This window comes from Homarus americanus, unplaced genomic scaffold, assembly GCF_018991925.1.
Source record: "Homarus americanus isolate GMGI-L3 unplaced genomic scaffold, GMGI_Hamer_2.0 scaffold48354, whole genome shotgun sequence".
Taxonomy (NCBI): domain Eukaryota; kingdom Metazoa; phylum Arthropoda; class Malacostraca; order Decapoda; family Nephropidae; genus Homarus; species Homarus americanus.
The window spans coordinates 6,691,643-6,718,336 of record NW_024723833.1 but is presented as its reverse complement, the minus strand read 5'-3'; the positions used below and the strand labels follow the sequence as shown (position 1 = coordinate 6,718,336).

Here is a 26,694-nt window from a genome sequence, read left to right as displayed (position 1 = left end):
CACTTGTTTGCTCAGGGGTCTTTTTCAGTCCACCCAAATGTTAATGAGTACCATACGTAACAGCTGGTGGAAGTGGGCACAGTATCTAACTTTACAATTGGCTGAAGTGGGGGTGGTCAGGTGTAGTATTGTCTACACAGCCGCCTTTTGTACTGAAGGCTGAATATAGTTTGTGTTGTATCTACACAGTCCCCAACAGGTTGTCAGGCATATGGGACCCACTTTTACTATTCATTGAAATAAGGTACAGAACACACAATACGTCTTGATTTTGAATTTTGTCCATATAAGTTTATCACTTGAGTAGCTAGTACAGTATGTCGATAGTTGCAAGCATTTTCTATTTATTTTATCATATAAGTGCAGGAAACATCTGATTTTTTACCTTAATATTAGTGCTGTAGTAGTAGGTAATGCTTTCTTTTTTTTTATCCCATCTGCTGCACAGAGTTACAGTAGAACATGCCCGAGGATTGCCAAGAAGAGGAGGATATTCGGGGTTTGGTGGTCGGGACCGTGATCGAGAGCGGCGGCCTGCTTGGCTCGACAGGTAAGATAAAATTTTGTTACAGTTGGGTGAAGAATATATGGTAGTGATAAACCTCTTAGGCTAGATGTACCCTGAATGTGAATATGTGGTTTACATGTAAGAAGAAGAGTCAATTTGGAAGCTTTGGAAATGATGTGGTTGAGAACAGTGCTTGGTGTGATTAGGATGAAAAATTAGAAAACACTGAATTTTGTAAGAGGGTGTGGAAGTGAAAATTGTCAGTCTTAGCTGACTGGCATTACCAAGATGGTGTGGACATTGAGGGAATTGGAAGGAAAACATACATGATATAGATGTGGATGATCTAAAAGGGAGAGCAGGTGGTGATGGAAGGATGTGATCTGGGGGGGTAGCCCTCTAGAAGGGAGGGATAGATATCTAGAAGGCAGTGATCTAGATCTACATGCATGTGTGTGGGAAGAAGAGAGAAAGAGTGCTGAGTAAATTCGATTTTTATGGTGATGGTTGTCCTGGGTTGTATGGATTGATACACACACCAGTTTGATATTTTGGGACCTTGTTATAGGGGAACATTATTGCAGAATGCATACTGTAGTGAGAGGAACAGTTGAAGGGAGAGTCAGTGTTGCTTCTGGTTCCTGCCACCCTGCACATTATTGTAGCAGGAAGGATTTGCAAGGATGAAAAACAAAAATTGCATTTAAATAACGATGTTTCTTATGGTGTTGACCCAGAATTGATGGATAGTCACTGTTAACCACAAAACTATTAATTATAGAATTTATATACAAGGCTTCTTCTTTGCTTGCATTTTTAAATTATCAGCCCCCCCTCTCTCTCTCTCTCTTCATTCATCTCCACAACTTCATATCTTCTTACCAAATTAAATGAAACTTTTCCTTTCCAAACATAGTTTTTTCTTTCTTTGCCCAGTCTAGTGATCTGTTTCTCACTGTTTCTGTTTTTATGGTCTTGGTCAGTAATTTTTTATATAATTAATATATGTTTAAAATAAGCATATTGTTTTATAATAGTCCTGCAATTCAGACACCTGTGGCAATTGGAGAACTGAATGTTGTATGGTAGAAGGTGCTAACAGTGTGGAGTTGGGGGGAGGATGAAAGTGTGAATGATGTAATTATTGTATGGGTGGTAGATGTGCATGGGTGTTGGTATATGGAGTGGTTAGTATGCTAATGCTTGGGTATTATGCTTTGAATTTGGGAAACCATTTATTGACTTTGGGTATGCAAATTAATTTATTTGTAGAATTGTTTTAATTTCATGAAATTTTGGCTGGGCATTTTTTGAGTATCTGATTTAGCTTCTCTATAAGTTATAATACAACATAGCCATCTACTGGGGTCCATAGGGTTCCATTTTTTGAGACATAAAGCTTTCTTTCTCTTATAGATGTATTTTATTTCAGAAAAGACAAAAGGTAAGATTGGAAAACTGTGTGTGAGGGATGTGCGTTGAATGTGTGGAGATATGCAGTGACAGTGATGTTTGGCAAATGTTTGACAGGAATCTCCCATATAGCTACATAAAAGGTAAATAGATTAACGAAATAAAAATGCTTTTTTATTGTGTTATAAAGCCATACTATTTACGATTTTTCGGGCTGAGCTTTTAAACTAACTGACTTTCACCGCAGGTATGGCCCCCCAACTAGGACACCTTACAGGGTCATTGTGGAAAACCTGTCATCACGCATCAGTTGGCAGGTGGGTCTATATAATAGAGTGTTATCCCCAGCTGCCAAACACCAGCCTTGGGTCTCACACTATCTCCTGCCCTGCCCATTTGGGGATGAAGTTGGGGTTGATGGTATTAGCTGATAGATGTAAGTGAAGACGATATTATTTGTGTGTCGAGTTGCAGATCAAGCACATGAAGAAAGTATTGAAGAGTGATTTGAAGGGAGCAAAAGTAAATGTGGAGCAGATAAAGAAGTGTAGCTGCCATCCTCTTCCATTGTGAACTTCCTCTGGTGGGACCTGTATTAGGACTCTGCCTTGATGTTTATACTGTATTTATATAGGTCGATATATTTTGGGTGCATTCATATCTCGTTGGTAAATTTGTGTTATTACTTATCAATAAAATCCATTCAAATCTGTTATCAAGAAGATCTCAGTAATGGAACTTTTACAGTACAGTAGTTATGTTTTTCCCCAAGGAGCTTTTTAAAATTCTTGAAAAGTAAAGGACAAGACTAAAGCTAATTTACGTAAAGATATCCAGGTATTACATTTTTTATTTTGAATAGACAATACTGTACATTGTACTGCGGCAAGCTCTATCCTGCTGTGCTACAGCAGGCAGGTAACGAGCTGCACACTCCCTTATTTTGTTGTCAGTCAGTTTTTCTAACCACTGTAACAGGTGTATTCTGCTATGGTGTTCCCTTTCCACAATGCAGCCCCAAGATTTCCATCTTGTTAACTTTTGTCAGTCATTACTCAACATCATATATCATTAGCTCCTCCCTAAATCACTAAACCATGCTCTTTGAATATGTATACACACCTCTTTTTCCTCGATATCCTTCTCCACCAATTCCTCTGTCTTGTTTGTATCCTCGTACTATCCATTTTTTAAAGTAATAATTTGCTTGTTCCTTCGGTATCCAAGACACTCGAGGAAACCCTAGTTTACTCTGTCTGACACTATTTTGATTTCCAGAAAAAATATTATGGTTAATTTTCTTTGCAGCCTAAGCACCCCATATATTCTCAAACATTATTTCCTTGCATATACTGTACAGTGTACAATTTTTCTTCCCTTTGCACCCAGCTATATGTAAAAATATTTTCTGCCCAACTGTTCCCCAATACATCCCCATCTATGCCTCCCTTAATTTAATACTTTATGCATGCTATTACTTTCTTTTCTTCAGCTACTGTGTATATCTTACTGGACAAAGTTTAAAAAATAAAGTCATCTTTCAGCAACTATACAGTACAGTATAAGGTGAATGTGGAGGCAGAGAAAATGTGCTTATGGTACATTGTAAGAAGAAAAAATGCTAATGAAGCATTCTTGACTCATTTCTCTTTGTAACTGTTTTATAGAAGTTAATAGTGTCATGTGGGAAACCTTTTCATGGCAGACTTTTTCAATGATAATTTTTTCCATCTTCACCTACATATAGTCATTGTTTGATGAACATTTACACAGACCACTAGGATACACTCGATAAGTTCACACTAATCCTTGAACTAAATATATATATATATATATATATATATATATATATATATATATATATATATATATATATATTATATATATATATATATATATATATATATATATATATATATATATATATATATATATATATATATATATATATATATATAATATATATATTATATTTGTTCCCCTTTATGTGTTTATTTCAAATGTTTCTACAGTACAGTACTTAATGCATGGTGACTGGAAATGAGCAAACACAATCACAATTTCTCCTTTCATTGTTATCTATTTATTTTTCCTGCCTTAGGGGATTGCTTAATTTTTGTACTCTCCTTTCACAACATGGCCCTAAATTTGGATTACCTCAGTCTTCATACAAGTCCGCATTACCCTCTTACATTTAGTGCATCCCTTAGGTGATCTTTTCATCTCCTTCCTAGCATCCATCTCTGTATTACACACTTCACCAATCTCACTTTCCGTTCTTGCTAAATGTTCATCCCACCTCTGAACTGACCTTTATCCACTCAGCCCTCAGCCCAACAGTTTTTTTATTTGGACTTTCCCATATGTCTTCTTTTTTGATTCTCTGCATTACAGTACATTGTATATTCACCAAATCTTCACCTCTGCTTTCACTCCTATTGTGACCCTAATTATGAAAATATTAAACAATCATGATATCATTACACCTTAATATATCCCTGCTTTCACGTGGAACCACTTTTACCCTTCCTGAAAATTTTATCCCTTTTAAAGTTAGGCAGCCAGAAAGAAAATATACCTATACATATATTCCCTTCATTCATATATCTTCTATAGTACAGGTATTGTAGTTGTCTTCCTCAATACAATTCAAAATCTTAGTTTCCCATTCTCACTCCACAGATGCTGGTAAACCCACCAGATTCTCTATATATCAGTTTCTCTGGTAATTCACATACAGTGCACCCCCGAAGATCCGGACTAAAAGGGGGGCCCACCTGTCCGAAAAAGCCAATTGTCCTTATCTTCCAGTGAAGGTACTAAATGTATAAAAATGATAAATAATATAAAAACTCCAAAAATACAGTACCCATTTTAGCAGGAAGTATTTAAGCAGAATCTTTTGTACATATTTTCCTTCTGCACCCTGGTACAGTACTGTACCAGGAAATGTCAGGAATAAATAAAAATAATACCAATAAATATGTTACAAAAAAAAATACTGTATTGTCAAATCAGTAAGTAAAAGCCAATTGAAAGTTTAACACAGTTGCCATTTGCATACACTCCCTGTTTCATCATAACAATGGAGACCAGCTGGGAGGCCAATTCCCTAGCAAATCTCCACACCCCCTAAACTGTGCTCTCCTGCTCCCACACTTAGCCAGCTAACTCATGGGCAAAGAAATGTATACCCTGTATTCCCTTACGTGGTTGCCCTTAGGACAATTATTTCTGACTTTTTTCACAATATTTATGCAGGATGGTGTGTGCATGTAACTGAGTAAAAATAAATGAAGAAAATTACGTAGATCTACCCAAAAATTGAGTTGGAAAAACAACCATAACACCTCACAGCTTGGCCCAGTAGCCTGGTGGCTACAGTGACGAGTCTAACCTGGCTACATTGCCATGGTTAACTACTATTATATATTGGTAAGCACTAATAGTAACCGTAAATCCAGTGAATTATAGCAGGAAGCGAGGAGAGCTACAACTGCAGAGGACGCTCTTAACTAGTGGTCACACACTCCCGTTGCCAGGTGTACCATCGAAATACAGTACATATCTTGTAGCCTAATTTGAAAACGGTAACGGGAACTGATAAACAAATTATACAAACCATGTATATACTTGCGATAACGTAATAAGAAACATTGTATCATTACTAGAGTTAATGAAATAATATGAGCACAAACAACAGTTGACAACTCTGTTTTTTAGGTTTCCCGCCACAGGCACCTGTGTCCTGCGCGTTGACATCTTAGTTACACGGGCCTAAGATGATCTTTGCTCTGTTTTGGGAATGTTTCTTGGGGAGGTTTCTTATCCCCCGGGACCCCCAAATTTTTCCAAATCTTCCAAAATCCGGATTTACCATGTCTGAATCTTCGAGGGTTCACTGTAGTTTCGGGGTTGTTCATCTCTTGAAGTTTTTAATGCATCTATCACCCCATCCTTCCATCTCTTTGGTATTTCTCTCCCCTACATCTTAATTAAACACACTACCATTCCTTCATTTGCCTTTCCTTCAACATGTCCATTCCACCTGAATACTGTATACAGGTATCTTGATCTTCTTGAGCCCAACATTTCTTTCACTTCTGTATCACTTCATTGTTGATGCATTTCTTATTATCTACATCCTCTTTACCCAGCTTAGTGAGTTCTCCCTTTACTAGATTACTTATTGTATGGCCTCTGGTTAACAGAGAATTGTGATTACCTGTTAAAGTTCCTTTAATTGGAAAAAATTCTCAGTAAACGGGATGTTTTCTGGTTGAGTTTTTTTTTTTTTTTTTTTTATATGAATAACACAACTGTCAGAAAATAAAACCCAACACAAGAAAATTATGATTTTGAAATAAGATAAATTCAGTAAAACTTTTTACTCAACACTAAAACTGTACTACCACTAAAATGAACAATTGGGCAGCTTCTTCTACCTACACAAGACACTTGATGAATTACAATATTGGTTTACTGTTGTGTGTCAGTCTTAAGCTGTAGTAATCTCCCTGTTAGCCGGAAGCTTCGATCCATTACCCGAAAATTATATTTATTTTTTGAGTTTTTAGAGAAGAATCTCGGGTTCAGGCATTTGAACGAATTTGAGAGATTGCTTCATGCATTGATATGTGCCGGGCGTGTGGGTGGGTTAGTTGCATGGGGAACTTAGGCTGAAGGCTTGTGTGCTACAATTGGCTACTAATGTCATGTGACTGCATCGGATGTCTATGATTGACTGATCCATCTCCCAGCCTATCTCCTCAAACTTTAGCATCTTGATGCACTTAGTTCAGAGTCTGCTGCCATTGTACAAGCTTGCTCGTTCACTCACTGCTGTTATTGCGTACGATCTGTTGTGCAGAACTGTACCAGGATATAATCAGCCAAGAATACAGTTAAAGAAATGTTAAGATGTAAAAAGTGATTACATCTATGTTAGTGTAAAGATGTGTACAAGGTTAATACAGTTGTGTACTGTATTGTGCAATTTGTGAACTGTACATAGCAGAGTGAACAGTGTATGCCTACTGTACGTGCATCACAAGCTCAAGACAACAGCATATGCTGGGGAGTACAGTATAGTTTGTACAGTAGTACAAGGATGTACTGTAAAAAAAAATTGTCACGTTATGTGCGTACAGTAGTATTTGCATAAATAATTACAGCTCTACAAGACGCATAGGTAGTTTAGACGTGGAAATATTCATGTGTCCAGAAAAATTTCCCAAGGTGCAATTTTTTCCGGGAGAAGGTAATTTGTCTCGATACCCAGAAATATTCTTAACCAGTTGTTCCAGCTAACAGGGAGATTACTGTACAGGTGATCATCTACTTAAGAACTTTCAGTGATACGAACAAGCTGGTCCATGTGTACTATCCATGGGACATTGAGCAACAACTACCCAGTACAGGTTTGCAAGCATGTACTGCATAGTTGCTGTTCAACTCCTTCATCCTGGGCTTGCTACCATACCCCATAGATTCCTTCTTTATGTTGCTACATGAAGAGCAGAACCTCGTTCACTATATATGCCACATTAAATCTACAAATACCTGATGCTAATGAAGATTTACAGGAAATTTACTTTTCATTTCCATCTTTAACCTTCCTAGTGGCATTGTTGCTAACTTAGACTCATCACTCTAGCCACATCCCCTGAGCCCTTTCCCAACCAGATTGACTGTGAGCTATTTTATGGTTATTTTGAATTTGTAATCTCAGATATGTATACCTTTTTAGCCACTTAAACACACACAAAATCCTTCATATATAATGTGCAAAAAAGGTAAAAAAAAATGGGAGTAAATATTTGTGCACAAGAGTTAGCAAGCTTAATGGGGAAGTCCCATTGTTAAGGGTTGGCAGAGGTAGCTTCTAAGCTGAGCTTCATTGCTATCGAGTGTGCTAAGGCCACGCAGCCAGCCAGTCTCTGTTACCTTTTGTTTACCTGTTGTAATCACCGATGAAGATCCTGTATTCAGAATTCAAGGTACCATGGAAATAACATAAATAAATAGTTTATAGGCTAAGTTTCAAACTCGAATGGTCATTTCTCCATTAATTAAGAAAATGAACTAGAGCACAAATAGTTATGATATCACCGTAAATAATGCTATGAGCTGTGAGCGTTAATAAAGGACGAAGCTTTTATGTAGCAAGCTTCGTAGAGACACGTATGACGTGGTTGAGAAATTAAGTGGGACCTTCCATGGGAGCAGGGTGCTGGCCAGGGGCTGGGTCATTACTGCTGACCTAGCCAGGGCACAGGGGCTAGAGGTCAGGTGTCATTTGATAGGCAAGGAGATTGCATGACATATATCACTTGCTTCAATATTAGGGAGAATGTGCTAGACACTTGCTCAGTTCAATTACCATGGGTGTAGTAATTATATAAACATAATGAATGTAGCCAACATTTATACAAGTACAGTATTACTGTCTGTTAGATGGGCTGATACATGTCTATACAAATGGTGGTGGTGTTAAACATTCATTTAGCTTTTCATTAATGGTTTTAGCTTTTTTTTCATTTAGATAGCATACAAATGTTTTTTGAAGTAGCACATTTGTTAAATGACAAAGGTAGGTGGTATGGTTTATGAATGCTGGGGAAGGAGGTACAGGGTCGTGCATTTGCATCAGCCTTTATGCTTACCATGTAGGGTTAGTTTACATTATATAGTGTGTGTTCATATCTACGAGAGTAAAGTTGGACTTATGAACAAGCCTCAGGAATATAACTTTTTGTAAGTAGAGGAGCACCTGTAGTTCAAATTTTGAAGAGGGTCCCTCCACTTTCATACTCATGGATCTCTAGACCCCATTAGTCTCCTTTGTTCTCTACATGTGTGAACGATCTCGGGCTACTTCTACACAGAATACTATCAGTATCCAACCACCTTCTTAGGTCTGAACATGTTTTCTTTTACTACCAATTAAAACAAAAGGATTTCTTGGGTATGCAATGTCAATAAAGTAAAATTGGAAATGTTGTAATACTCATCCCTGCATCAGTCTTAAGGAATGGTCCTGACAGTACAGAAACATATGAAGGTGTCAGCCATTATACTAATGTGCAGCAGCAGTTCAAGATTGTGTGTATAAAAAGCAGATGTTGTGGTGATACAACTTATTGAGTACTGTACAGTAAACATCCTCCTAATGTGCATATATATTAGACAGCATCCATTTGGACCAGTCACTGATAATTATTGGTGAAAATATGCTTTATAACTAATCTTAAGTGATGGCGGTAATGTGTCCTCCGATATTGCAGTGTAAGGTGAATCATCGTATCGTGAATCATTAATTACCATTAAAATAAAGCAATAATAATGAGATGCATTCCCTAGTGTGACCTTTTTCATAAGTTTTGTGTGGCCTTTTATCCTCTTTTCCCCCAAAACAATACAATTAATGAAAAATGCAAACTATTCTTTAAATATTGTTTGTGAATGCACCTTATATAAGATAATTCAATAATAATAAGGTCACACGAGGAGATGGGACGCATTATGTCAGTTATCCATCTAAAACTAGAAAATAAGACCCTGGTTGTTGCTGTAGTAAAATTAATGTAAAAAAATATGTACGTTTTAATAATGTTATTTACTGTACAGTAAAAGTAACCACTGATGTTAAAGAAAAAAAGAGAGTGATAGTGGAATGGCAATGTATACTTGTGCCCTCAGGAAAACCCAAGTCATTTATCTTCAGAATATGTAAAAAAAAAATTCATTATTGTTTATTACTGAATATGTATATGATAGAATTAATGTTTATATATGCGAAATGAACTGCAATTCATTAATAATACGTAGAATATTAAAACGCACAAGAGGAGACGAGACAACATTTTTTCATGAATGTTTACACCCGTGGGTCCACGACGATGGTTTTACATAAGAAACTGATGAAAATAAGACCCTGGTTGTAGCTGTAGTAAAATTTATGTAAAAAAAATATGAATATGTATGTTTTAAGAATGTAATGTTATTTAATGTTAATAAATGGAACAATAGAAAGTAGCTAACCATTAATGGTAAAGAAAACACGAAATGGAATGGGAACACCATCGTATGTAAGTGCGTACATGTGTAAACATCGTCATTTCTCTACATTATATGAAAGCAACACTTATTACTGTTCATATATGTTTTAAATAATACTTATTAATGTAAAACATAAATTCTACTCACCATTGGTGGTAAAGTATAAAATATTAGGACAGCCAATGAATATTGTGCGAGTTTTTACTCAGATGACGAAGTCTTCAGGCTCAACTCTGGCTGAAGCTGAAGCTTTCCATAAAGATGTCATAGCTGTTGCTGAAACTGTTAATGAACTTGAAGTTGCTTTTGATGGTGAAGTTGATGGTTTAGGCCTTTGAACAATAAAGCTGTCGAAAGAACGTTCACAGCCGCTTTCTTTTCTCATTATACATCTTTTATGTGGAGGTCATATGCGTTTTTCATGTCCCTGTTAATTTTAATGCATTGTTCTGTTAGTGGATCCACTTCAGATAATATGTTCATTGCTTGCTCCATATAATATCCACAGACCTCTTAGCTAAGCTTATACACTTTTTTTTAGCCTTTGAACCATCACTTGCTCATGATGAACAGGGATGCAAAAATTTCGTAAGAAACCTGAGAATGTTTTTCTCCTTTTCCTGTTCAGATGCGTGAAAACAAAAGGTCCGCCAAGCTGCGACTGACTTTATACTAGTGATGCTAGTCGGCTGGCGTCACCACTCACAAGCCCAGCAGCCTCCGTGTGCAAGGCGTGTTTTTTTTTTAATACATATCAGGATTTAGTTATTATTTATATGAAAAGGTTATTTTAGTTAATTTTTTTTTTCTATTTTCATCTTAAATACGAAGAAAATAACGGTGTAAATTGAATTGGGTCCTAAATTAACCAGGGTCTAAAATATGAATCGTCTTTAGTAGAACCGTCGTTATCGGAGGCTTTCTTGTACAGTACCTAAAGCGTCAGAGCTTACTGGTAAAACCATTTCATTATTCCAATTCTCTTGCCAATCTTAAATTTTAAAACTAGAAAAATCGAGGGGTGGGGGGACTAGTGTTAAACCATTAACATTCTCAGCCTTGGAGCTTGAGACATACAGTATACGTGCATGAAAACATACGCTAAGCCTGGGAGGTTTTTGTCAAAAAATCTTTGAAAAAATTCTATATTAATATTTTAGGGCTTATATCACTGCCCCTAACCCGGGGCTTAAGGGTTAAATGAATTACTCAAGACCCAATTCACTTAATTGTTTATCACAAATAGTTGAATAAGATATATACAGCACTATGTTATCACACGTTTTGTGTATTTCTAAAATGCAAATAAATTAGTATATTACCTGTAATTAGAAAGGCAAATATTTTATTTTTGGGGGGTTAAAAACATAAAAAAATGTCTTCGTGTGTAATATCCCTTGGTTAAAATGCAGTAGGAATGGAAGATGTTTAGAGACTTAATGAATACCTTAACCCACAAAGTGCGGCGGTTTTGCTGCCTAAGTGCGACAGCCGCAATGCGTATCTTGGCACGTATTTATAATAAATTTATTTCAATTATTCCACAATAAGAAAACCAATATGAAATAGGAGCCCGAGTAAATTTTTTTGCGCAAAACACTTTCTTCTTTGGCGCTGCTCAGCTGTAGGAACTAAATAATAATCTTGTTAAATAATAGTGCAATATGATTGAGAATGCTCTCACAAATTTTTTTTATTCTATTTTCAAATAAATTGTGACGTTGGTGTGCTGAATGAGAGTACGACAAGACTGCATGCATGCATAGTGTTATACTCACCCCCTTGCATCCATCCATGCAAGCGTGATTCACATTCTACCCCTAAAATTTTTGCTAAATTTGGCTGTTTTTTATTCCCCCATCTGCTCATTTATTGGTTGGTTTAAGTAATGACATAATAAAAACCACCACAAAGTGTAACGTTTGCAGGTGAACCGTTTGAAATAAGAGTAAATAATATCGACGTTCGTCCTTCAGCAATTTGAAAAGTCTTAGGGATTTCCCCCAAGATAACCTTCTGACACTTCTGCTTCCCAGGCAATGGAGGATGACAGTCTTTTCTACAACAAATATCCACTGTTCTTTTAACCCATGAAGTGTGATGTGCACTTCATGGGTTAAAAGAATATAATAATAATAAACACTTTCAGTCCTCCACAATCTCCCTTTCTTTAAGTTCTTTCATTTATTTTTAATGATAAAAAGAAAACCATTACTGTATATCTGCTGCATCATCTGCAATCATCCTACCTTGTTATTGTGATGTTCCGTCTCCCATTTACTCGCACGGCAGCATTCACTTTTGTTTTATCCTTGCTATAGAAACTGGAGCAAGAACAACTCGTGTGACCACATTTTGAAGAAATTGATCGCATTTTCTTCCTTCAAATTAATTGCTCATAAAAGTGCTCGTTGGACCCCGGCTTTAGTGCCTTAGATCTGTGCTGTGCTGTAATATCTGTACAGTACTACTTAGAGAAATATTTTGTTGGCAAAGAAATATCCCATTATTGGAATGGTATTGATATAGATTAGTGTTTGTTATCAAATGTAGAAATGGATAGTGAAGATTTTATGTAAATATATCCCTGTTAGAGACAGGAGAGGAGATTAATGAAGATAAGTCACCTTAAACATTTCTTTTAGGAAGTTAAATGTACAGTAAAATTTGCACTGAGCCTCGGACCAATATCGCTATGCAATTGGGCATACGTCTTGTTGCATATTGGTCAATTGTCCATAATACCTGGACTAAAGTTACCAAGTGTTAACAAAGTAAAGTAAATACCCCCGGAGAACTATATAGCTACCTCAGTTGCCGTAACTTGTTGCATCCTTACCACCCACATTCATCGCATGACCTTCACGCTCCTCAGTTAAAGGTACTGATGCTTTTTATAATTTTTTCACTACTGTGTATCTTAGTTTGAGTGTTTGCAAAGATGTAATAGGTAAAATGGTATTTCTTAAATTGAAATGGGATGGGTCAAACTCATTCTTCATGTAGTTAACACTTTAATAGCCCATACAGTGTAAGCTATGAATGTGAATTTAGAAATATTGTTTATAAAGTCCTGAGAAGTGAGAATAGTTTGGGAGGAAAGTGGATATTAGGAATATTAGTTTTGTTAAAGCATGTGAAGAGACTGGTTATGGAGAGAACTGCTTAAAGATAAATATTTTTAATGGTCGAGATACTGTATTTAGGAGGTGGAAGTAATAATGCAGGGTAGTATAAGGATTATGCCGAGTAGAAAAGTGCATTGATGTTGGAATGTATGGAACTTTTGAAATTTTATATTGAAGGCCAACATATACATACTGTAGGAGTCATTGCGGTGTAAGGAGTGGGCCTTGTTCTGCAGGGTGGTGGTTTCACTGCCTGGTATTAGACAATAGGCAATAAATTGCCATTATCATTCTGGAGGAAGTTAATTTACCGAGATTTTTTAGTATTCAGGTTTCAGTTATGTCTAATATTCGTAAGGTAGAAATCTGTACTATCCCTTAGGCATATAATTTTATAAACATTTGAGGGAGCACCCATTTCAAGTCTTTTTGCCCATAACATACTGGTTTCCTCTTGTTAATTATTGGCATTTCCTGTCATACAGCAGGATCCACAAAAATGTGTACCTGTGACAAATTGCTTAGGATGTGTTGCATTTCATAATGCACATGTTTTCCATCGGTATGTATTATCATATTAAACTGTAAACTGGTGGAAACACCATTCAGATAAAAGTTGAGTAAGCAAGCTGTTGATAGTAACTTAATTATTATTATTGGAGCTTTAATGAAGAAATACATTTATAGTGTTTCCTTTTTATAGAAAATCCTCCTTGCATTTAATGTTAAATTTAAAATATTGTGGAAACTAAGATTTTACCCTCTTTCAGTTGTAATAAATTTGCTTGTTTTGCATATAGAATTCTCCAATTTGCATACATAGTTTCATCAAGGTAGGCATATGTAACATTAAAACTTTTTGGTTAATATTAATACCCTGCACCAAGTGAAAACTATAAAACATGATTAGTATATTGTTGAGTTGTAAGCTGGGAGTAGTGAGGATGCTTAGCATACTCACATATACCTCCACCCAAAAGGTTAATTGGAAAGTTGTGTTGTACTGGTTAATGCTTTGCTCATTTAATTTGTGCAGAACTTAGAGTATTAGGCTCCTGTAATGGTTGATGATGAGTACTGCACATTATTTTTTACCATTGAAATATTCACTCAAGATAAATTTCAAAGAAATAAAATAGTGACAATTCATGAACTGTCTTCAAAGTTCTCCACATCTCAATACTTCACATAAGCTTCATCATTTGCTGGTTTGTATTTCTTTTTCTGAGCATCCCATATATTGTGGTCTGCTTTCACCCAGCTTGCAGTTTATCACTCCTGCAGGGTGTTCTGTGCATTCACACCTCCCAGTGCTTCCATATCTATTCTTCTTTGGCATTTCCTTAATGCTGGTGTGTCACTTGCACACTCTTCTCCTTATTATTCGGCATCTTTCTGCTGCTTCCAATGTTTCTCTTAGGATATTAATGTTATCTCATCTTATAATATTCATTGTTAAAATATTTGTTTTTCCACATTTTTGTTATTTCTTTTTGATCTCTAGTCCACATTCACATCCTAACAGATCCATTTATGCTGCTTCTAGTCTCAGGTATTATGATATAATGCCAACTTAGTTTTCCTCTGTATACATAAGAAAAGTGTGGATAATATCTTTATATAGACCCTGACCCTTGAAAGCTAGCTCTTCCTCTCTCTTTGCTTGTGGCTGTTTCTTTACATTTTTCACTCAACTACTTTCCTCCTCAGCTTTTTCCTGCTTCACCTCAGTCTAAATTATCAATCATAACCTTCAATATTTTCTTTGTAGGGAAAAATGTGTAGCCATTCTAGTTGCACCATAGAGACATTTTTTTTCCATTTGTTATGAAACTCCTTGATGGAAGCTTTTAACATGCGTAACAACTTTTGTTTTTAATCTGTAACACCCTGAATTCTTTTATTGCTTGCGTTCTAATTCTTTTCTAATGAGGAATGAAAGAACTTGGTGTACAATGAAAGACAAAAGTTGTGTTGTTAAATTTGGTGGAAACATTTGCCAACGGGCTAAACTTTTGGTGCGCACTGCCTTGTGGTAGGGGGCTCTCATAATGTTTCAAGAAATATATTTAATCTTCGGACAAAACCGCGACACGACTTTTGTCTTTGATTGTGCAAGAGTCCCTCCTGAAAGACCTGCATTTGTTACATAGATAACAAGGATCCGGTTTATTTTTTACTTGCTGCATACGTTTAGTTGTCGTTGACCATCCCGTTCGTTCTCTTCAGACACTGCATGAGAGCCTGTGTTGTCTTCACTTCTTAATCATCTCCATTTTTGTTGTCATTTACAGAAGAATCTTTTTATTTACCTTTTCTTGGCCACCTGTATTTGTCCATTTTGCTCCTCCTCTGAAGTTATGACCTTTCACATCCCCCCCTCTCTCCTCCTCACTCATCTAATATATATGCTCAGTTTCTCTGGCTTAGCTTTAAATTGTATGTCTTCAAACAATTTTTTCTCCATATCTTAAAGTATTCATCTTGTTTTAATTTGTTTATTGTATATCTCTTTTAACCACTTGTGTGTGGGGACCCTCTTCTGCTGAATAAAATGATCTACCATTTGCCAAATAAAATTAAAAGTGACATCCCTGTAGTGAAAGTGTTATGCTCTTTATCCATAAAGCTAAGTGCCCTGTTTTATTCCCAGGCCCTTGTTTGCCATTCTCTCACCTTGTTTAGAACTCTATCATTAATGCATAAAAGGTTTCATTATATCCCCTCTGAACTTTCATTCCTCCTTCCCAAATAGTTTCCCCAACCATTCTTTTGAATTGGATGCAGATCTTATAATTATTTCTACTCGTGTAACTTAGATTCTTTGTTCCAAAAATTGACTGTCACTCAGGTTTGTAACCTACCAGTCTGCTGAGCTCACCCTTCACATCTGATCTTTACAAGATACTTGCCCAGTGCTAGTCCTTTGTTGTGTATAAGTTTGCTCCTATCATTCCTTTGCTTCTATCATTCCTTTGCTTCATTCTATAAAATTTATATATCATGTATCGGATAAATGGTCAGTACAGTAAACCCCCTTTAACATGGACTTTTGCCTATTTGGTCTTGACTGTACAGTTTTTTGAGAGAAATCCTGAAACTATAAATATGAAAATTCTTAAATTTCCAATATGTAGCAAAATTTAGACCATACCCACATAATGTGGAAAGTGTTGGTATTATAAATTAGATCAAATATTAATCTAATGTTTACTGGGGTCACTATATGTGATGGTCACATGTTCATGTGGGATGAGGTTCTATTTGCGGGTTGCTGCATGCTTGAGCCAGTCCTTTATTACCTATAACATGCTGTAGAGCTTGTGTACTATGGTACTCTTCTTTTTTATTCCTCGTCTTTTCTCTTCTTGCCCAATACAGTATTTCATCGTCTTGACAATTTTAAGTTGTAGTAATGGTAGTGCAAGGCCAAAACCAATGCATAACCATAAAAACAATGCTGATAAACTGAAGTAGCTTTCACTTGTTATGCCTTGGCGATGTGGCTGTAGACAAGCTTGCTCATAAGATTTTAGCTTTTGCACCATATGGTTAATGTTAAGTCAGTGTATTTGTTTTTCATGTGTATTAGAACATGGAAGCAGTGAGGTATTATAAATGTTGGTAAAATGAATGTAGATTTGTAATTAAAGTTTTGGTTAATAGTTTTATTTTGTGCCCTGGAAAATTCAGACACCACCACTCCACCCCCTGAGTTGGACCTGGATTAACAGGGAATCACTGTACAGGAATTGCACTTTAGAACATGTGTCTTTGCGTGGGATAGTCTTACACATAGTTTTAGCAGTTGGGGTTCATCTTGCCTCCATTTAACCATATTTCTTGCATACTTATCCACTGCCCTTCATTCCTCCCCCTTTATATGACAACTCTACTTTTTTTCTGGGTCCTATCACTTGCTGGCTTTCTCATCTTCCTGTTTAGTCTTGTGGCTTCACTATCTTAAATGCTTTAATATATACAGGGGTGTACTGTATATTTCATTTCCTCTACTCCTTCCACTACCTTTCTTACAGCATCTGTAAAGCATATCATCCTCACCTAAAACATAACATTGTATTAAAAAGTCCTCTTATCCCTGTTTAGCAGAATAAGCATGGCTACATCAAAAATATTGCATCAGAACATGGCAATACATGTAAACATGGCATCTCTTGCACAGGTTTCTTAGGAAAAGTTAAAATTATGTACATTTGTACATGTATGTTTATATATTTATATTAATAATGTTAGGTAGTTAGATTCATGGAAGGGCAGAAGATTCAGTTGTGTGTACAATAGGAGTGGTAATGGTTAAAAAGTAAAACTGGGGATGAGTTTCGAGCTTATATGAGTTATTTGCAATATTGACTCCTGCTGCGCTGTATGTTAAAGTGTCCGCCTATGTTTTAAGATGGCCCCCCCACACCCGGTGAGTGAGAAGTAGAGGTGGACGGGAGAGGCCGGGAGGTTACCAAGAACACCCGGACGTACCCCTGCCGTCCCACACTGTCCCAGGGGGCCGGCCCGTCCCACCCAGCTGGACCGAGGGCCTGACCAATATTCTGCGTAGCATGAGTTACGCCCACATTAGGGTATAACTACTTGCTGTTGCCTTCATACATGATTATATCATCAGTGGTTTGAGAAAGTCCCTTTCTTTGCTTTCCTTATTTCCTCCTTGGTTATTGTTTGTATGAATGCTTGCTCTAGTTCCGTGTTGTAGCTGAAGCATCATCTCCTTAACACTTAGCCTTCCCATTAAGCCAGGCACACAAGTCAGTTGTCATTCTAGAGCAAGGGGGCAGCATGTTGGTGATTGGTCAGTCAGAAGCTCCTGCCGGGGGACAAGCCCACCCAGCAGTATGGAAGGCTCTTTACAGGAAGGCAGGGAAGCTGACACAGTGCATGATTGTAAATGCCAGATACCTCTTCATCTCTCTCAGGATATTATTCACTGAGAAAGCTACAGTGAATCTATAACTTAGGTAGGAGTCATGAGAGAGGAGTCCCTAACTGAGACAGTGACCTTCTCCTGTTGTGATTTATATACACTGTTGATTCATTAGTTTAGCCCCTTCATTTAGGTTTTCATTTCAATTTCTGGTAGCAAGCTAGAAATGGAAATTTTTAATATGTGAATTACAGGGGTACGGTGTTAATTATTTTGATTTCTCTCAATTTACTTCAGGATCTCAAGGATTACATGCGTAAAGCAGGAGAAATTACATTTGCTGATGCACACAAACATCGTCGTTATGAAGGGTAAGACTTTTCCCTCCCATTATTACCTTACAGTACACAAAATGCATTTTTAAACGTTGTATGTGACACTATTTTCTGAAGAGTAAGATGTGTTTGTGTGTACAGTATATATATATATATATATATATATATATATATATATATTATATATATTATATATATATATATATATATATATATATATATATATATATATATATATATATATATATATATATATATATATATATATATATATATATATATATATATATATATATATATATGGTATATAAATTATTTTTTGTGAATCTTTTTAGTGTTGTGGAGTTTGCAACTCGTTCAGATATGAAGAGGGCCATTGAGAAATTAGATGACACTGAACTTAATGGTCGACGTATTCGCCTGATTGAGGACCGGCAGCAGCATTCTCGTTCAAGATCACGGTCTCGTCGTCGAACAAGGACAAGGTCACGGTCACGGTCCAGGAGGTCCCGATCGCGCTCCAGGTAAAGTTGAAGCTGTGTGCAGTACTTTGTCATATTACTGTAGTTTTAAGTTAGTGAAACAGTTTTTCAGCAGCAACATTTTCTCAGTGCCTTTTGCAGTTGTATACAGTACTTGGCAAAATATCTTCCAAACTCCACTCATTGCACTTACTACTGTCCACTGTAAATAATCCTGCAAAAATTTACTCCACTTTACTCTCTTATTTACATTTTTAATCTTGCTTTTGGCTTTTTTCTCCTTTGTATAGTACAGTAGGGTTGTGTTGTATGAGATAGGGATGGAGAAAACCATACAATATCAGATTACCTTATAACTTGACATTTTTCAGTGTTAAAAGGGGGTTAGGGTCCAGAGGCGCAAAAATACATCACTTAAATAAAGGTATTCCTCATTTAACATGAGAGATGCATTCTTAAAAAGCTTTGTACTGGACAAATTCATGCTAGACGAATCCAGAAAACCATTGAAAGCAATGGAGAAGATAAGAAATGTGTGTTGGAAGGAAAGAAAAAGCATACAAGGTCAGGTTATAGGATTGCAGTCCCAAAACATATCTTAAAAAGTTCCATCAGACACCACGTTTTCTCACTTCATCACTTAATTCCATTATTTCAAATGCATCCTAGACTGCACTTGTTCAACCTCAAGGTGTCTGATAGAGCAATGGAACTCTTGAATGTCAGAATGAATGTCATGAACCATACATTTGTGCTGTTGGTAGTCTTATTACGGAAACAACATTATTGTATCGTTGATCTACAATATGTCGTGTCTCGACCAGTCAAATTGGCAAGACCACGCCAGAGAAATACGCGGGATAATGACAGGCAAATGTACCAGAAGCAGTGGCTTTGCATTACCACTGCAGTTTCATGCAATTGTCACTGCTGGATTTCAACAAACTATATTCCTATGAGTTTTATATTGTTTGACCATATCATGTCTTGCCCTAATGTACAATAATCCTGTGTTTTTCGCGGGAATTACGTTCCTGAAACCTCTGCGAAAAGCCAAAACCGTGAATACTCTTTATGGAATCACTGTACCTGTGGCCACCAAACAGCTCAGGTAGGTCATGCACCTAACCACGCCATGCTTTCCACTCATGGCCCAGTGGTCATACTGATCACTGATGCAATGTACCGGCATTTATTAACATCATTATTTGAAACTAATCATATTGTAGTATAATTATGGAAAAACGTAAACACAGTTATATCCAAAAAAAAATTTATGTACAAGTAAATAAAAAAATATATATTTCACTGAGGTTGGCAACACCCGCATTGCCAGCCTCTACCTGCTGTCCCGGCGTCTGCCTGCCCTCACACAGTCACGCCAGCCAGCCAGTCCTCTTCCACCCACATTCCTCCACTTGAAGACTTGTATTCTGACAAAATACACAAATGAATTGTCAGTCTTCACCACATCTCGAGCCATAGCTCACACCACCTCTGAGCTTGTCCAATAAAACTGTTTTTTCCGTTAAGGTCATAACTATTCTTGATTGCTTGGTCACTTTAGAGTCATTGTTAGTAATATTTGCCTTTGATGAGGCTGGCTTCCGTCCCGGAGCCATGTGGAATGCATCTGGGAGGACAAACAGAAGAGGTAATCACAGTAGAGTTCATAGTACGGTAGGCACGTGCTTTTCGGAGCAGCTGGTGTCTGAGGCGGGAAAGGGTGGCGTCTGTTTGCCGCACCGCACGGGAATATCGAAAATGGCGTGGAATTAAGTAATTTTGGGGGGATATTTTATATATACCTGTATATAATTTTTTTATTTTTTTTTTTTAGTAAAAAAAAAACGCGAATGGTCAAAACCGCGGAAAAATACCAGCGAAAAACACGGGATTACTGTAACTACTTTAGTGTCTACTGTAGTTAATTTGTCAGCTCATCAGCCTGGTTGGGATCATTGATGATGCTGGCATTAAGAAATTTAAACCTCTTAAATCAAGTTTTGGTTCATTATTTGCTCCCCTAATCTGTTTTATATTGGAAATTAAACATTTTGCAATGTAAGGAAACTTTATTTTCTAGCAGCACTTATTTATTAGCTACATTCCTCATAATAATTGTACTGAGTCTCCTTTCGTTAGTACTGTACTATGCAGTATTCCATTCTTTGCTTACTCCTGAAAGCCTTAATATCTTGTTTGTTTTGTTCTGTTAAATGTCTCGCCTTGTCCTGGCTAGCATGAGCTATAATCATGACTTGTTTGTGTTTTCACTTTTATGTTCATCCAGCAATGTGATATACAGCATTTTGAGAAATCTCATTGTAAGTTTAACTACATTGTTGAATTATTGTTTCTACAGTGTTTTGGTCAGTAGTTAATACAGCATTTTTTCTGGGCAGTATATCCAAACCTGTAATCATTAATTATTTTATTTGTGAATTTTCATTCACAGATCACGTTCCAGAAGTCGCTCTCGTTCAAGAGGTTCACGAAGATCACGTTCAAGGTCAAGGGATTCCCGATCCCGTTCACGATCCCGTTCACGCTCCCGTACTCATTCACGGACTCCTCGTTCTCGATCGCGTTCCAAATCACGCTCCCGGTCCAGATCAAAATCCAAGTAAGTAAACTTACTTTCCTATGATTACATAAGATGCAAGATCATTTGTGTGTGTACAAGTGCATACCTATCTTATCTTCTTGCCTTGGCATGAAAAAATGGTAATACGTACAGTTCAGTAGAATACTGTATATATTGGCATAAACATACATTATACAGTACAGGTATTGTACTTTATAATTCTTGCAACTAAATTCCTTAATTTTTTGGTGAAACTTGGAAGGAATTTTCTTTACCAAACCGTAATATCTTTGATGGGATTACATTTCAATCACCACTGACTATTGACCAGAATATTGAAAATTTCCCGATGCACTAAATCATCTTAGAACCAGAAAATTGTTCTAAATTGCTGTATCTTGTGTTGCAAATAAGATTTATTGTGTTGTAGTTGTCAAACAAAGGATCTGATGCATCTCCAAAAAACTTTCTTGATTAATTCACTATCTTTATTGGGCTTACATTTTGCAGTCACATGACTCATAAAGTGACAAAAGTTAATGCCTTTTGTTCTCTCTATTGGTTTGGCATAGTTAATATATACCAGTATTACAAATTAATTATCCTAATCTTTCATCGTGGTAAAAATTATCCCATTCCACACATAATGAAATTGATAGATTCATTATTCTTGACGATAAATAGTTAGTGAAGTGCACTGTCAAATCATTTACTTTTTGACTGGCTGAGCAAAAATTTTAAAGTGAAATTCAATACTTGAGTACTGTCCAGGATATATTTTGGTCAATTTATGGATACTTTGTTAAACATGCAGTATACGTCATTTCTTAATAGACTTTGAAATAAGATATGCAAAGAAAAAGTTGTGTTGAAGATTCAGGCACATTTATATTAGTGCAGTTAAAGCATGTAGTATTAGGTACCCATTATCTAGATATTACTTGATTTATATAACCTTTATTGATTATTATGCCTAAATAGTAACTGATTAACTATCCTCTTACAGTGATATAAAAAGAGAACGTGGTAGTCGTTCAAGATCTGGCTCACACAAGAGGTCAGTAGAACCTGATATCAAAAAGGATGATGATCAAATCCGAAAGGACTCTCACAGTCGCTCAAGATCTAGATCACGCTCGCCTATAAAGGTTAAAGAAGCAGCTTCAAGGTCACGTTCAAGGTCGGCCTCACGCTCACCTCGACCTCGAGACAGTCATTCACGATCACAGTCTCCTCAAGAGAATGGACATGACCAACCCGAGGATGAGTAACAACTAAGTTAGTGCTTATGTAAAAATCATTGATAACATCAGCACTAAGCTGATAATTTTATTAGAAATTATAAGGAGCCTCTTGTGTGTATGGAGATAGCATTAAAGATTTAAACCTGTAATTTTTTATGGAAACACTCGTGTATCAAGAACACTGAAGGCATATACCGATTTGATTTACTGGTATCCCGTTATGGTGATAATTGTGTGTGATTGATATAATTGCACTGTTTGAGGGTAGACTTGGTATTAAGCAATCCTTGCCATTTAAGTATAAACAGTGTGGTTGTTACTTCTATGTATATTTTTTCTTTTCTTCATGAAGAAACCACAATGGTGTTTGAAATTTAATATTTTTGCATACTCAATGAGTATTATTTGCTGTATTTTTATAGATAATGTACTAAAGAACAAGGATGCCCTCTTTATTCTATTTATTTTTATTTTTGTTTTGTTTGTTTTTACCCCTTAATATTCAAGTGTAGATATGTTCAAGAGAAATGCATTGGGATATTGAAGTTAAGTTTACTATTCGGATTGTATCAGCTATGGTTTGCTAAAAAAGAAAATAGTACAAATAACATCTTTCTGGCATTTTTGTGTGGAAATTTGTTGGCAAATTATTTGTATATCCATAATGTAATAGTATCAAACTTGGTAAGGAGTAGAAACACTTGGCAGATTGTCATGTTATTTAGTGTTGTGGGTTACAGGTAATTAAAGTAAAAATTTTGTACAATACTGGAAATAATTCTTAATTATTTCAGAAAAGTTTCTAATTTTGTTTTGTTCTTATTCTGATATTTGATTGTATGTATCTATGTGGTTATATGCTAGCAAGGCATTTAAGGATTGTCTGATACCTGTATCTGAACATAATACGTAAGATGGCTCGGCCAAATGCAGTGATATCCCCGTTAGCCGGAACAGTTGGTGCAGACCTCTTCCGGGAATTAGATATTTCCGGGTAACGAGACGACTCTCAAAACCGGAAAAATCCCCCATCCCTGGAATTTTTCCAAGTATTGTACTGGAAAATGTTTCTCAGAATTTTCTAGAAATTTTGCATTATTTCATCCTTGGAATTTGCTCCCAGGCCCAGAAATTTTTTTGGGAGATTTCCGGAATTTATCTTGTAATTTTCAGAAAATGCTCCTGATTTTGCGTCTCGGAATTTGTTGTTGTACTTGGAAAATTGGAAATAGTTTCCGGAATTTCCATAAATTGGGCTTGATTTGAAAACCTCCAAACCTGTATTTGAGATAAATTTTCCGGAAAAATCCCGAGCAAATTTCAGTTCCGGCTAACGGAGATACTACTGTTGACTTAAGATAAAAATTTACTATAATGATAAGGTGGAAGCAATATGTGGTTTTGGAACCAAAGTACAGTATGTATACAGTATACTATATATATATATATATATATATATATATATATATATATATTTTATTTTATTTTTTCTGACAATATACCAAGTGTTGACGTTCCTGTTGTGATTACACTGGATTCTCTTGTAGCCATTGATTTATGGCCATTTTGAATTCTTGAATAAAACATAGATGTTATCAAAGCTGACCTAATTATAACATTCATAATTTATAAACCCAAATGTAAGACTGTTTGTTGGAGAATAGAGATCCTGGTGAGTGCCAAGGTCATCATCAGCAAACAGCCTGTGAGTCACCTCCCATATCATTATTCACTAAACTTGCACACCTCATTTATTCTTCCTTAGTCTCTTATTACCCTTTCTATGAACATTAACCCATACCCAAGTAAATACTGTACTGTATGTAACACTGTATACATGGCCTCTGCTTGAAATAGTATGTGATCTTTTTTTGTACAGTATTTCCCTCTGCATTTCAAAGAAATTTTTGGATGTGTACAACTTCAGTGAACAATATCTCGGGACAGAAAAAATTATTTAATTCAGCAAGTCAAGAGGCCTTGGATAAATAGCATGCACCTTCTCCTTGAAATATTTCTGCTTAGCTTTTATTTCAGCGTTTAATTTGTTCAGTTATTGTCATGAATTTCTGTACATTTTGGGTGATATTTTGCTGTGTTAAAAGGATTCTCCCAATCTGATTATCATGGGTGTGGTAGAAAGTTCTTTACCAGTGAAAGGGTTAGTACATGTATCCATTGTTCAGCAATCGTTTTCTTAGCGATTTAAAATTTAAAACTCCCGTTGTTTTAACGATCTGCCATTTTCAGTTTAGCAATCTTAGACTTCCTAGGAAAAATTTGGGAGGGAAGTCTGAAAAACTGGGGATTCTGTGCTCCAAGTGTGCATCATTAAACTGTAATGTGGCGTAGAAATAAAGAAAGTACTGTCCTGTATACAGTAGAGTATAGTACATTATTTTATAGTATACAGTACAGGGGGTCCCCAAGTTACAAACACCTACCTATTCGAACTGGGTCCCATAAGGTCATTTATTTTAAGAATCCGACATAGTTAGAACTGGTTTGTAATATTAACATACGAGAACTAGTTGTTTGGCGTAGCAGCAGGTGAGGAGTAATGCGTCACGCAGCTAAGCGCCTTGAGGGAGCGTCGGTACACCTTGCCCGGTACACCTTGCCCTCACCTCGGTAACATGTAGTGCAAACTGTTGTTTTTTCTTATTAGCTATTTTTCTACCCTCACCATGGCTCCCAAATGCAAACATGATGCACGTGACAGTATTGCATCCAAGAAAAAGAATACAATTATAATGGAAGTGAGTCAATATAATTAATCATTCAGAAAAAGGCAAAACTCCCTCAGTCATTGGTAAAGCATTGGGATTCGATTGGTCAACGATCAGAACACTTTAAAAACATAAATAAAAAATTCATGAGCATGTAACGGCCGAAGGGTCCACCTGAGGGCTTCCCTGTTGACCGAATTGAAGGCCTTGGTTAGGTTGAATGAAAGCCATGTATAGGTCACGACGCTGTTCACTGCACTTTTCCTGTAGCTGGCGGGCAGTAAAGATCATGTCACTGGTGCCACTTGATGGTCTAAAGCCACATGAGATTCTGGGAGGAAGTTTTCCGCCGCAGGAAGTAGTCTGTTTAGGAGGCTCTACACCAATGCACTCAACTGTGAACAAAACAAAAGTGGATTGTTAATTTAAATGGAAAGGTTGTTAGTGATATGGGTGGAAGATCAGCCAGCCCGAGGTTTCAATGTACACCCACATCTCGTTTTACACGCCTTTCATTTAAGCGTCTGGAATAATGTGTTTGTTCAATTAACATCTGTTCCTAATTTACATGCAACTATTTTTTAAATAACGCGGTTTAAATTTGCCGCTTGGCAGCGGAGTTGCATGTGATGGCTGGTGAGGTGGTTGTTAGTATTACTGTAAAATTAGTCATATCAACATCAATGATTTTAATTTTAATAATAATTATTATAATGTAAAAATAAAGATTATTACTGCTTATGTTGATGAAGATAAAAGATAATGGTGCTAATGAAATATACAGTTCTGCACAACAACTGTTGGCTATAACACGATTCCTTCCTCAACGTTTTAAGCGTGGCGTGGGGTTATGTAATGTATACAGTTCATGTTCGACATCACGTTCAATTGATTCGTGTGTTTTGTTTGTGAAGTGTTTTTTGAGAGGTAATCAGTAAATGTCGTTCTTTTTTTGCAAAATTAGCTGTTACTCATAAATACTGTATGAAAAACATTTGTAAAAAGAATGTTTCGCAGTGCGGGCTAATAACGGTTTACACCAGCGCTCTCTGTCCTTGATTTTTGCTGTTTTCTCCAATTTTGTTGTGTTAGCCATGAATATAGAAAGACAAGGTAAGAAGAATGCTTCCAACAATCGCAATGGACGTCAAGTCAGATGTTATCACTCGCCTTCAGAGTGGAGAGCGTGTCAGATGTGAAGACATTAGAGTTGTGTATCTTCCACCGAATATGACATCCCTCATTCAACCTATGGTTCAAGGAGTGAAATGTACTTTTGGCTATGCAGTGCTATGAAGAAATCCTGGGAGAAA

General features: G+C 36.4%; 1 protein-coding gene across 3 annotated transcripts in view; it reads left to right on the top strand.

The window, feature by feature from the left end:
- LOC121863822 (serine/arginine-rich splicing factor 5-like) overlaps positions 1-24,247 on the top strand; it is a 35,760-nt gene extending 11,513 nt beyond the window's left edge. For 2 of the 3 annotated variants that reach the window (XM_042362687.1, XM_042362688.1), the window contains 7 exons: positions 449-550; positions 1,941-1,952; positions 2,169-2,238; positions 18,302-18,375; positions 18,675-18,863; positions 21,280-21,447; positions 22,415-24,247. In XM_042362687.1, the coding sequence (XP_042218621.1) occupies positions 449-550; positions 1,941-1,952; positions 2,169-2,238; positions 18,302-18,375; positions 18,675-18,863; positions 21,280-21,447; positions 22,415-22,679 (880 nt within the window). In that variant the 3' untranslated portion in view covers positions 22,680-24,247. The remainder of the gene's footprint in view (positions 1-448; positions 551-1,940; positions 1,953-2,168; positions 2,239-18,301; positions 18,376-18,674; positions 18,864-21,279; positions 21,448-22,414) is intronic. The other variant, XM_042362689.1, reaches the window with a different exon arrangement.
- Positions 24,248-26,694: the final 2,447 nt, after the last annotated feature.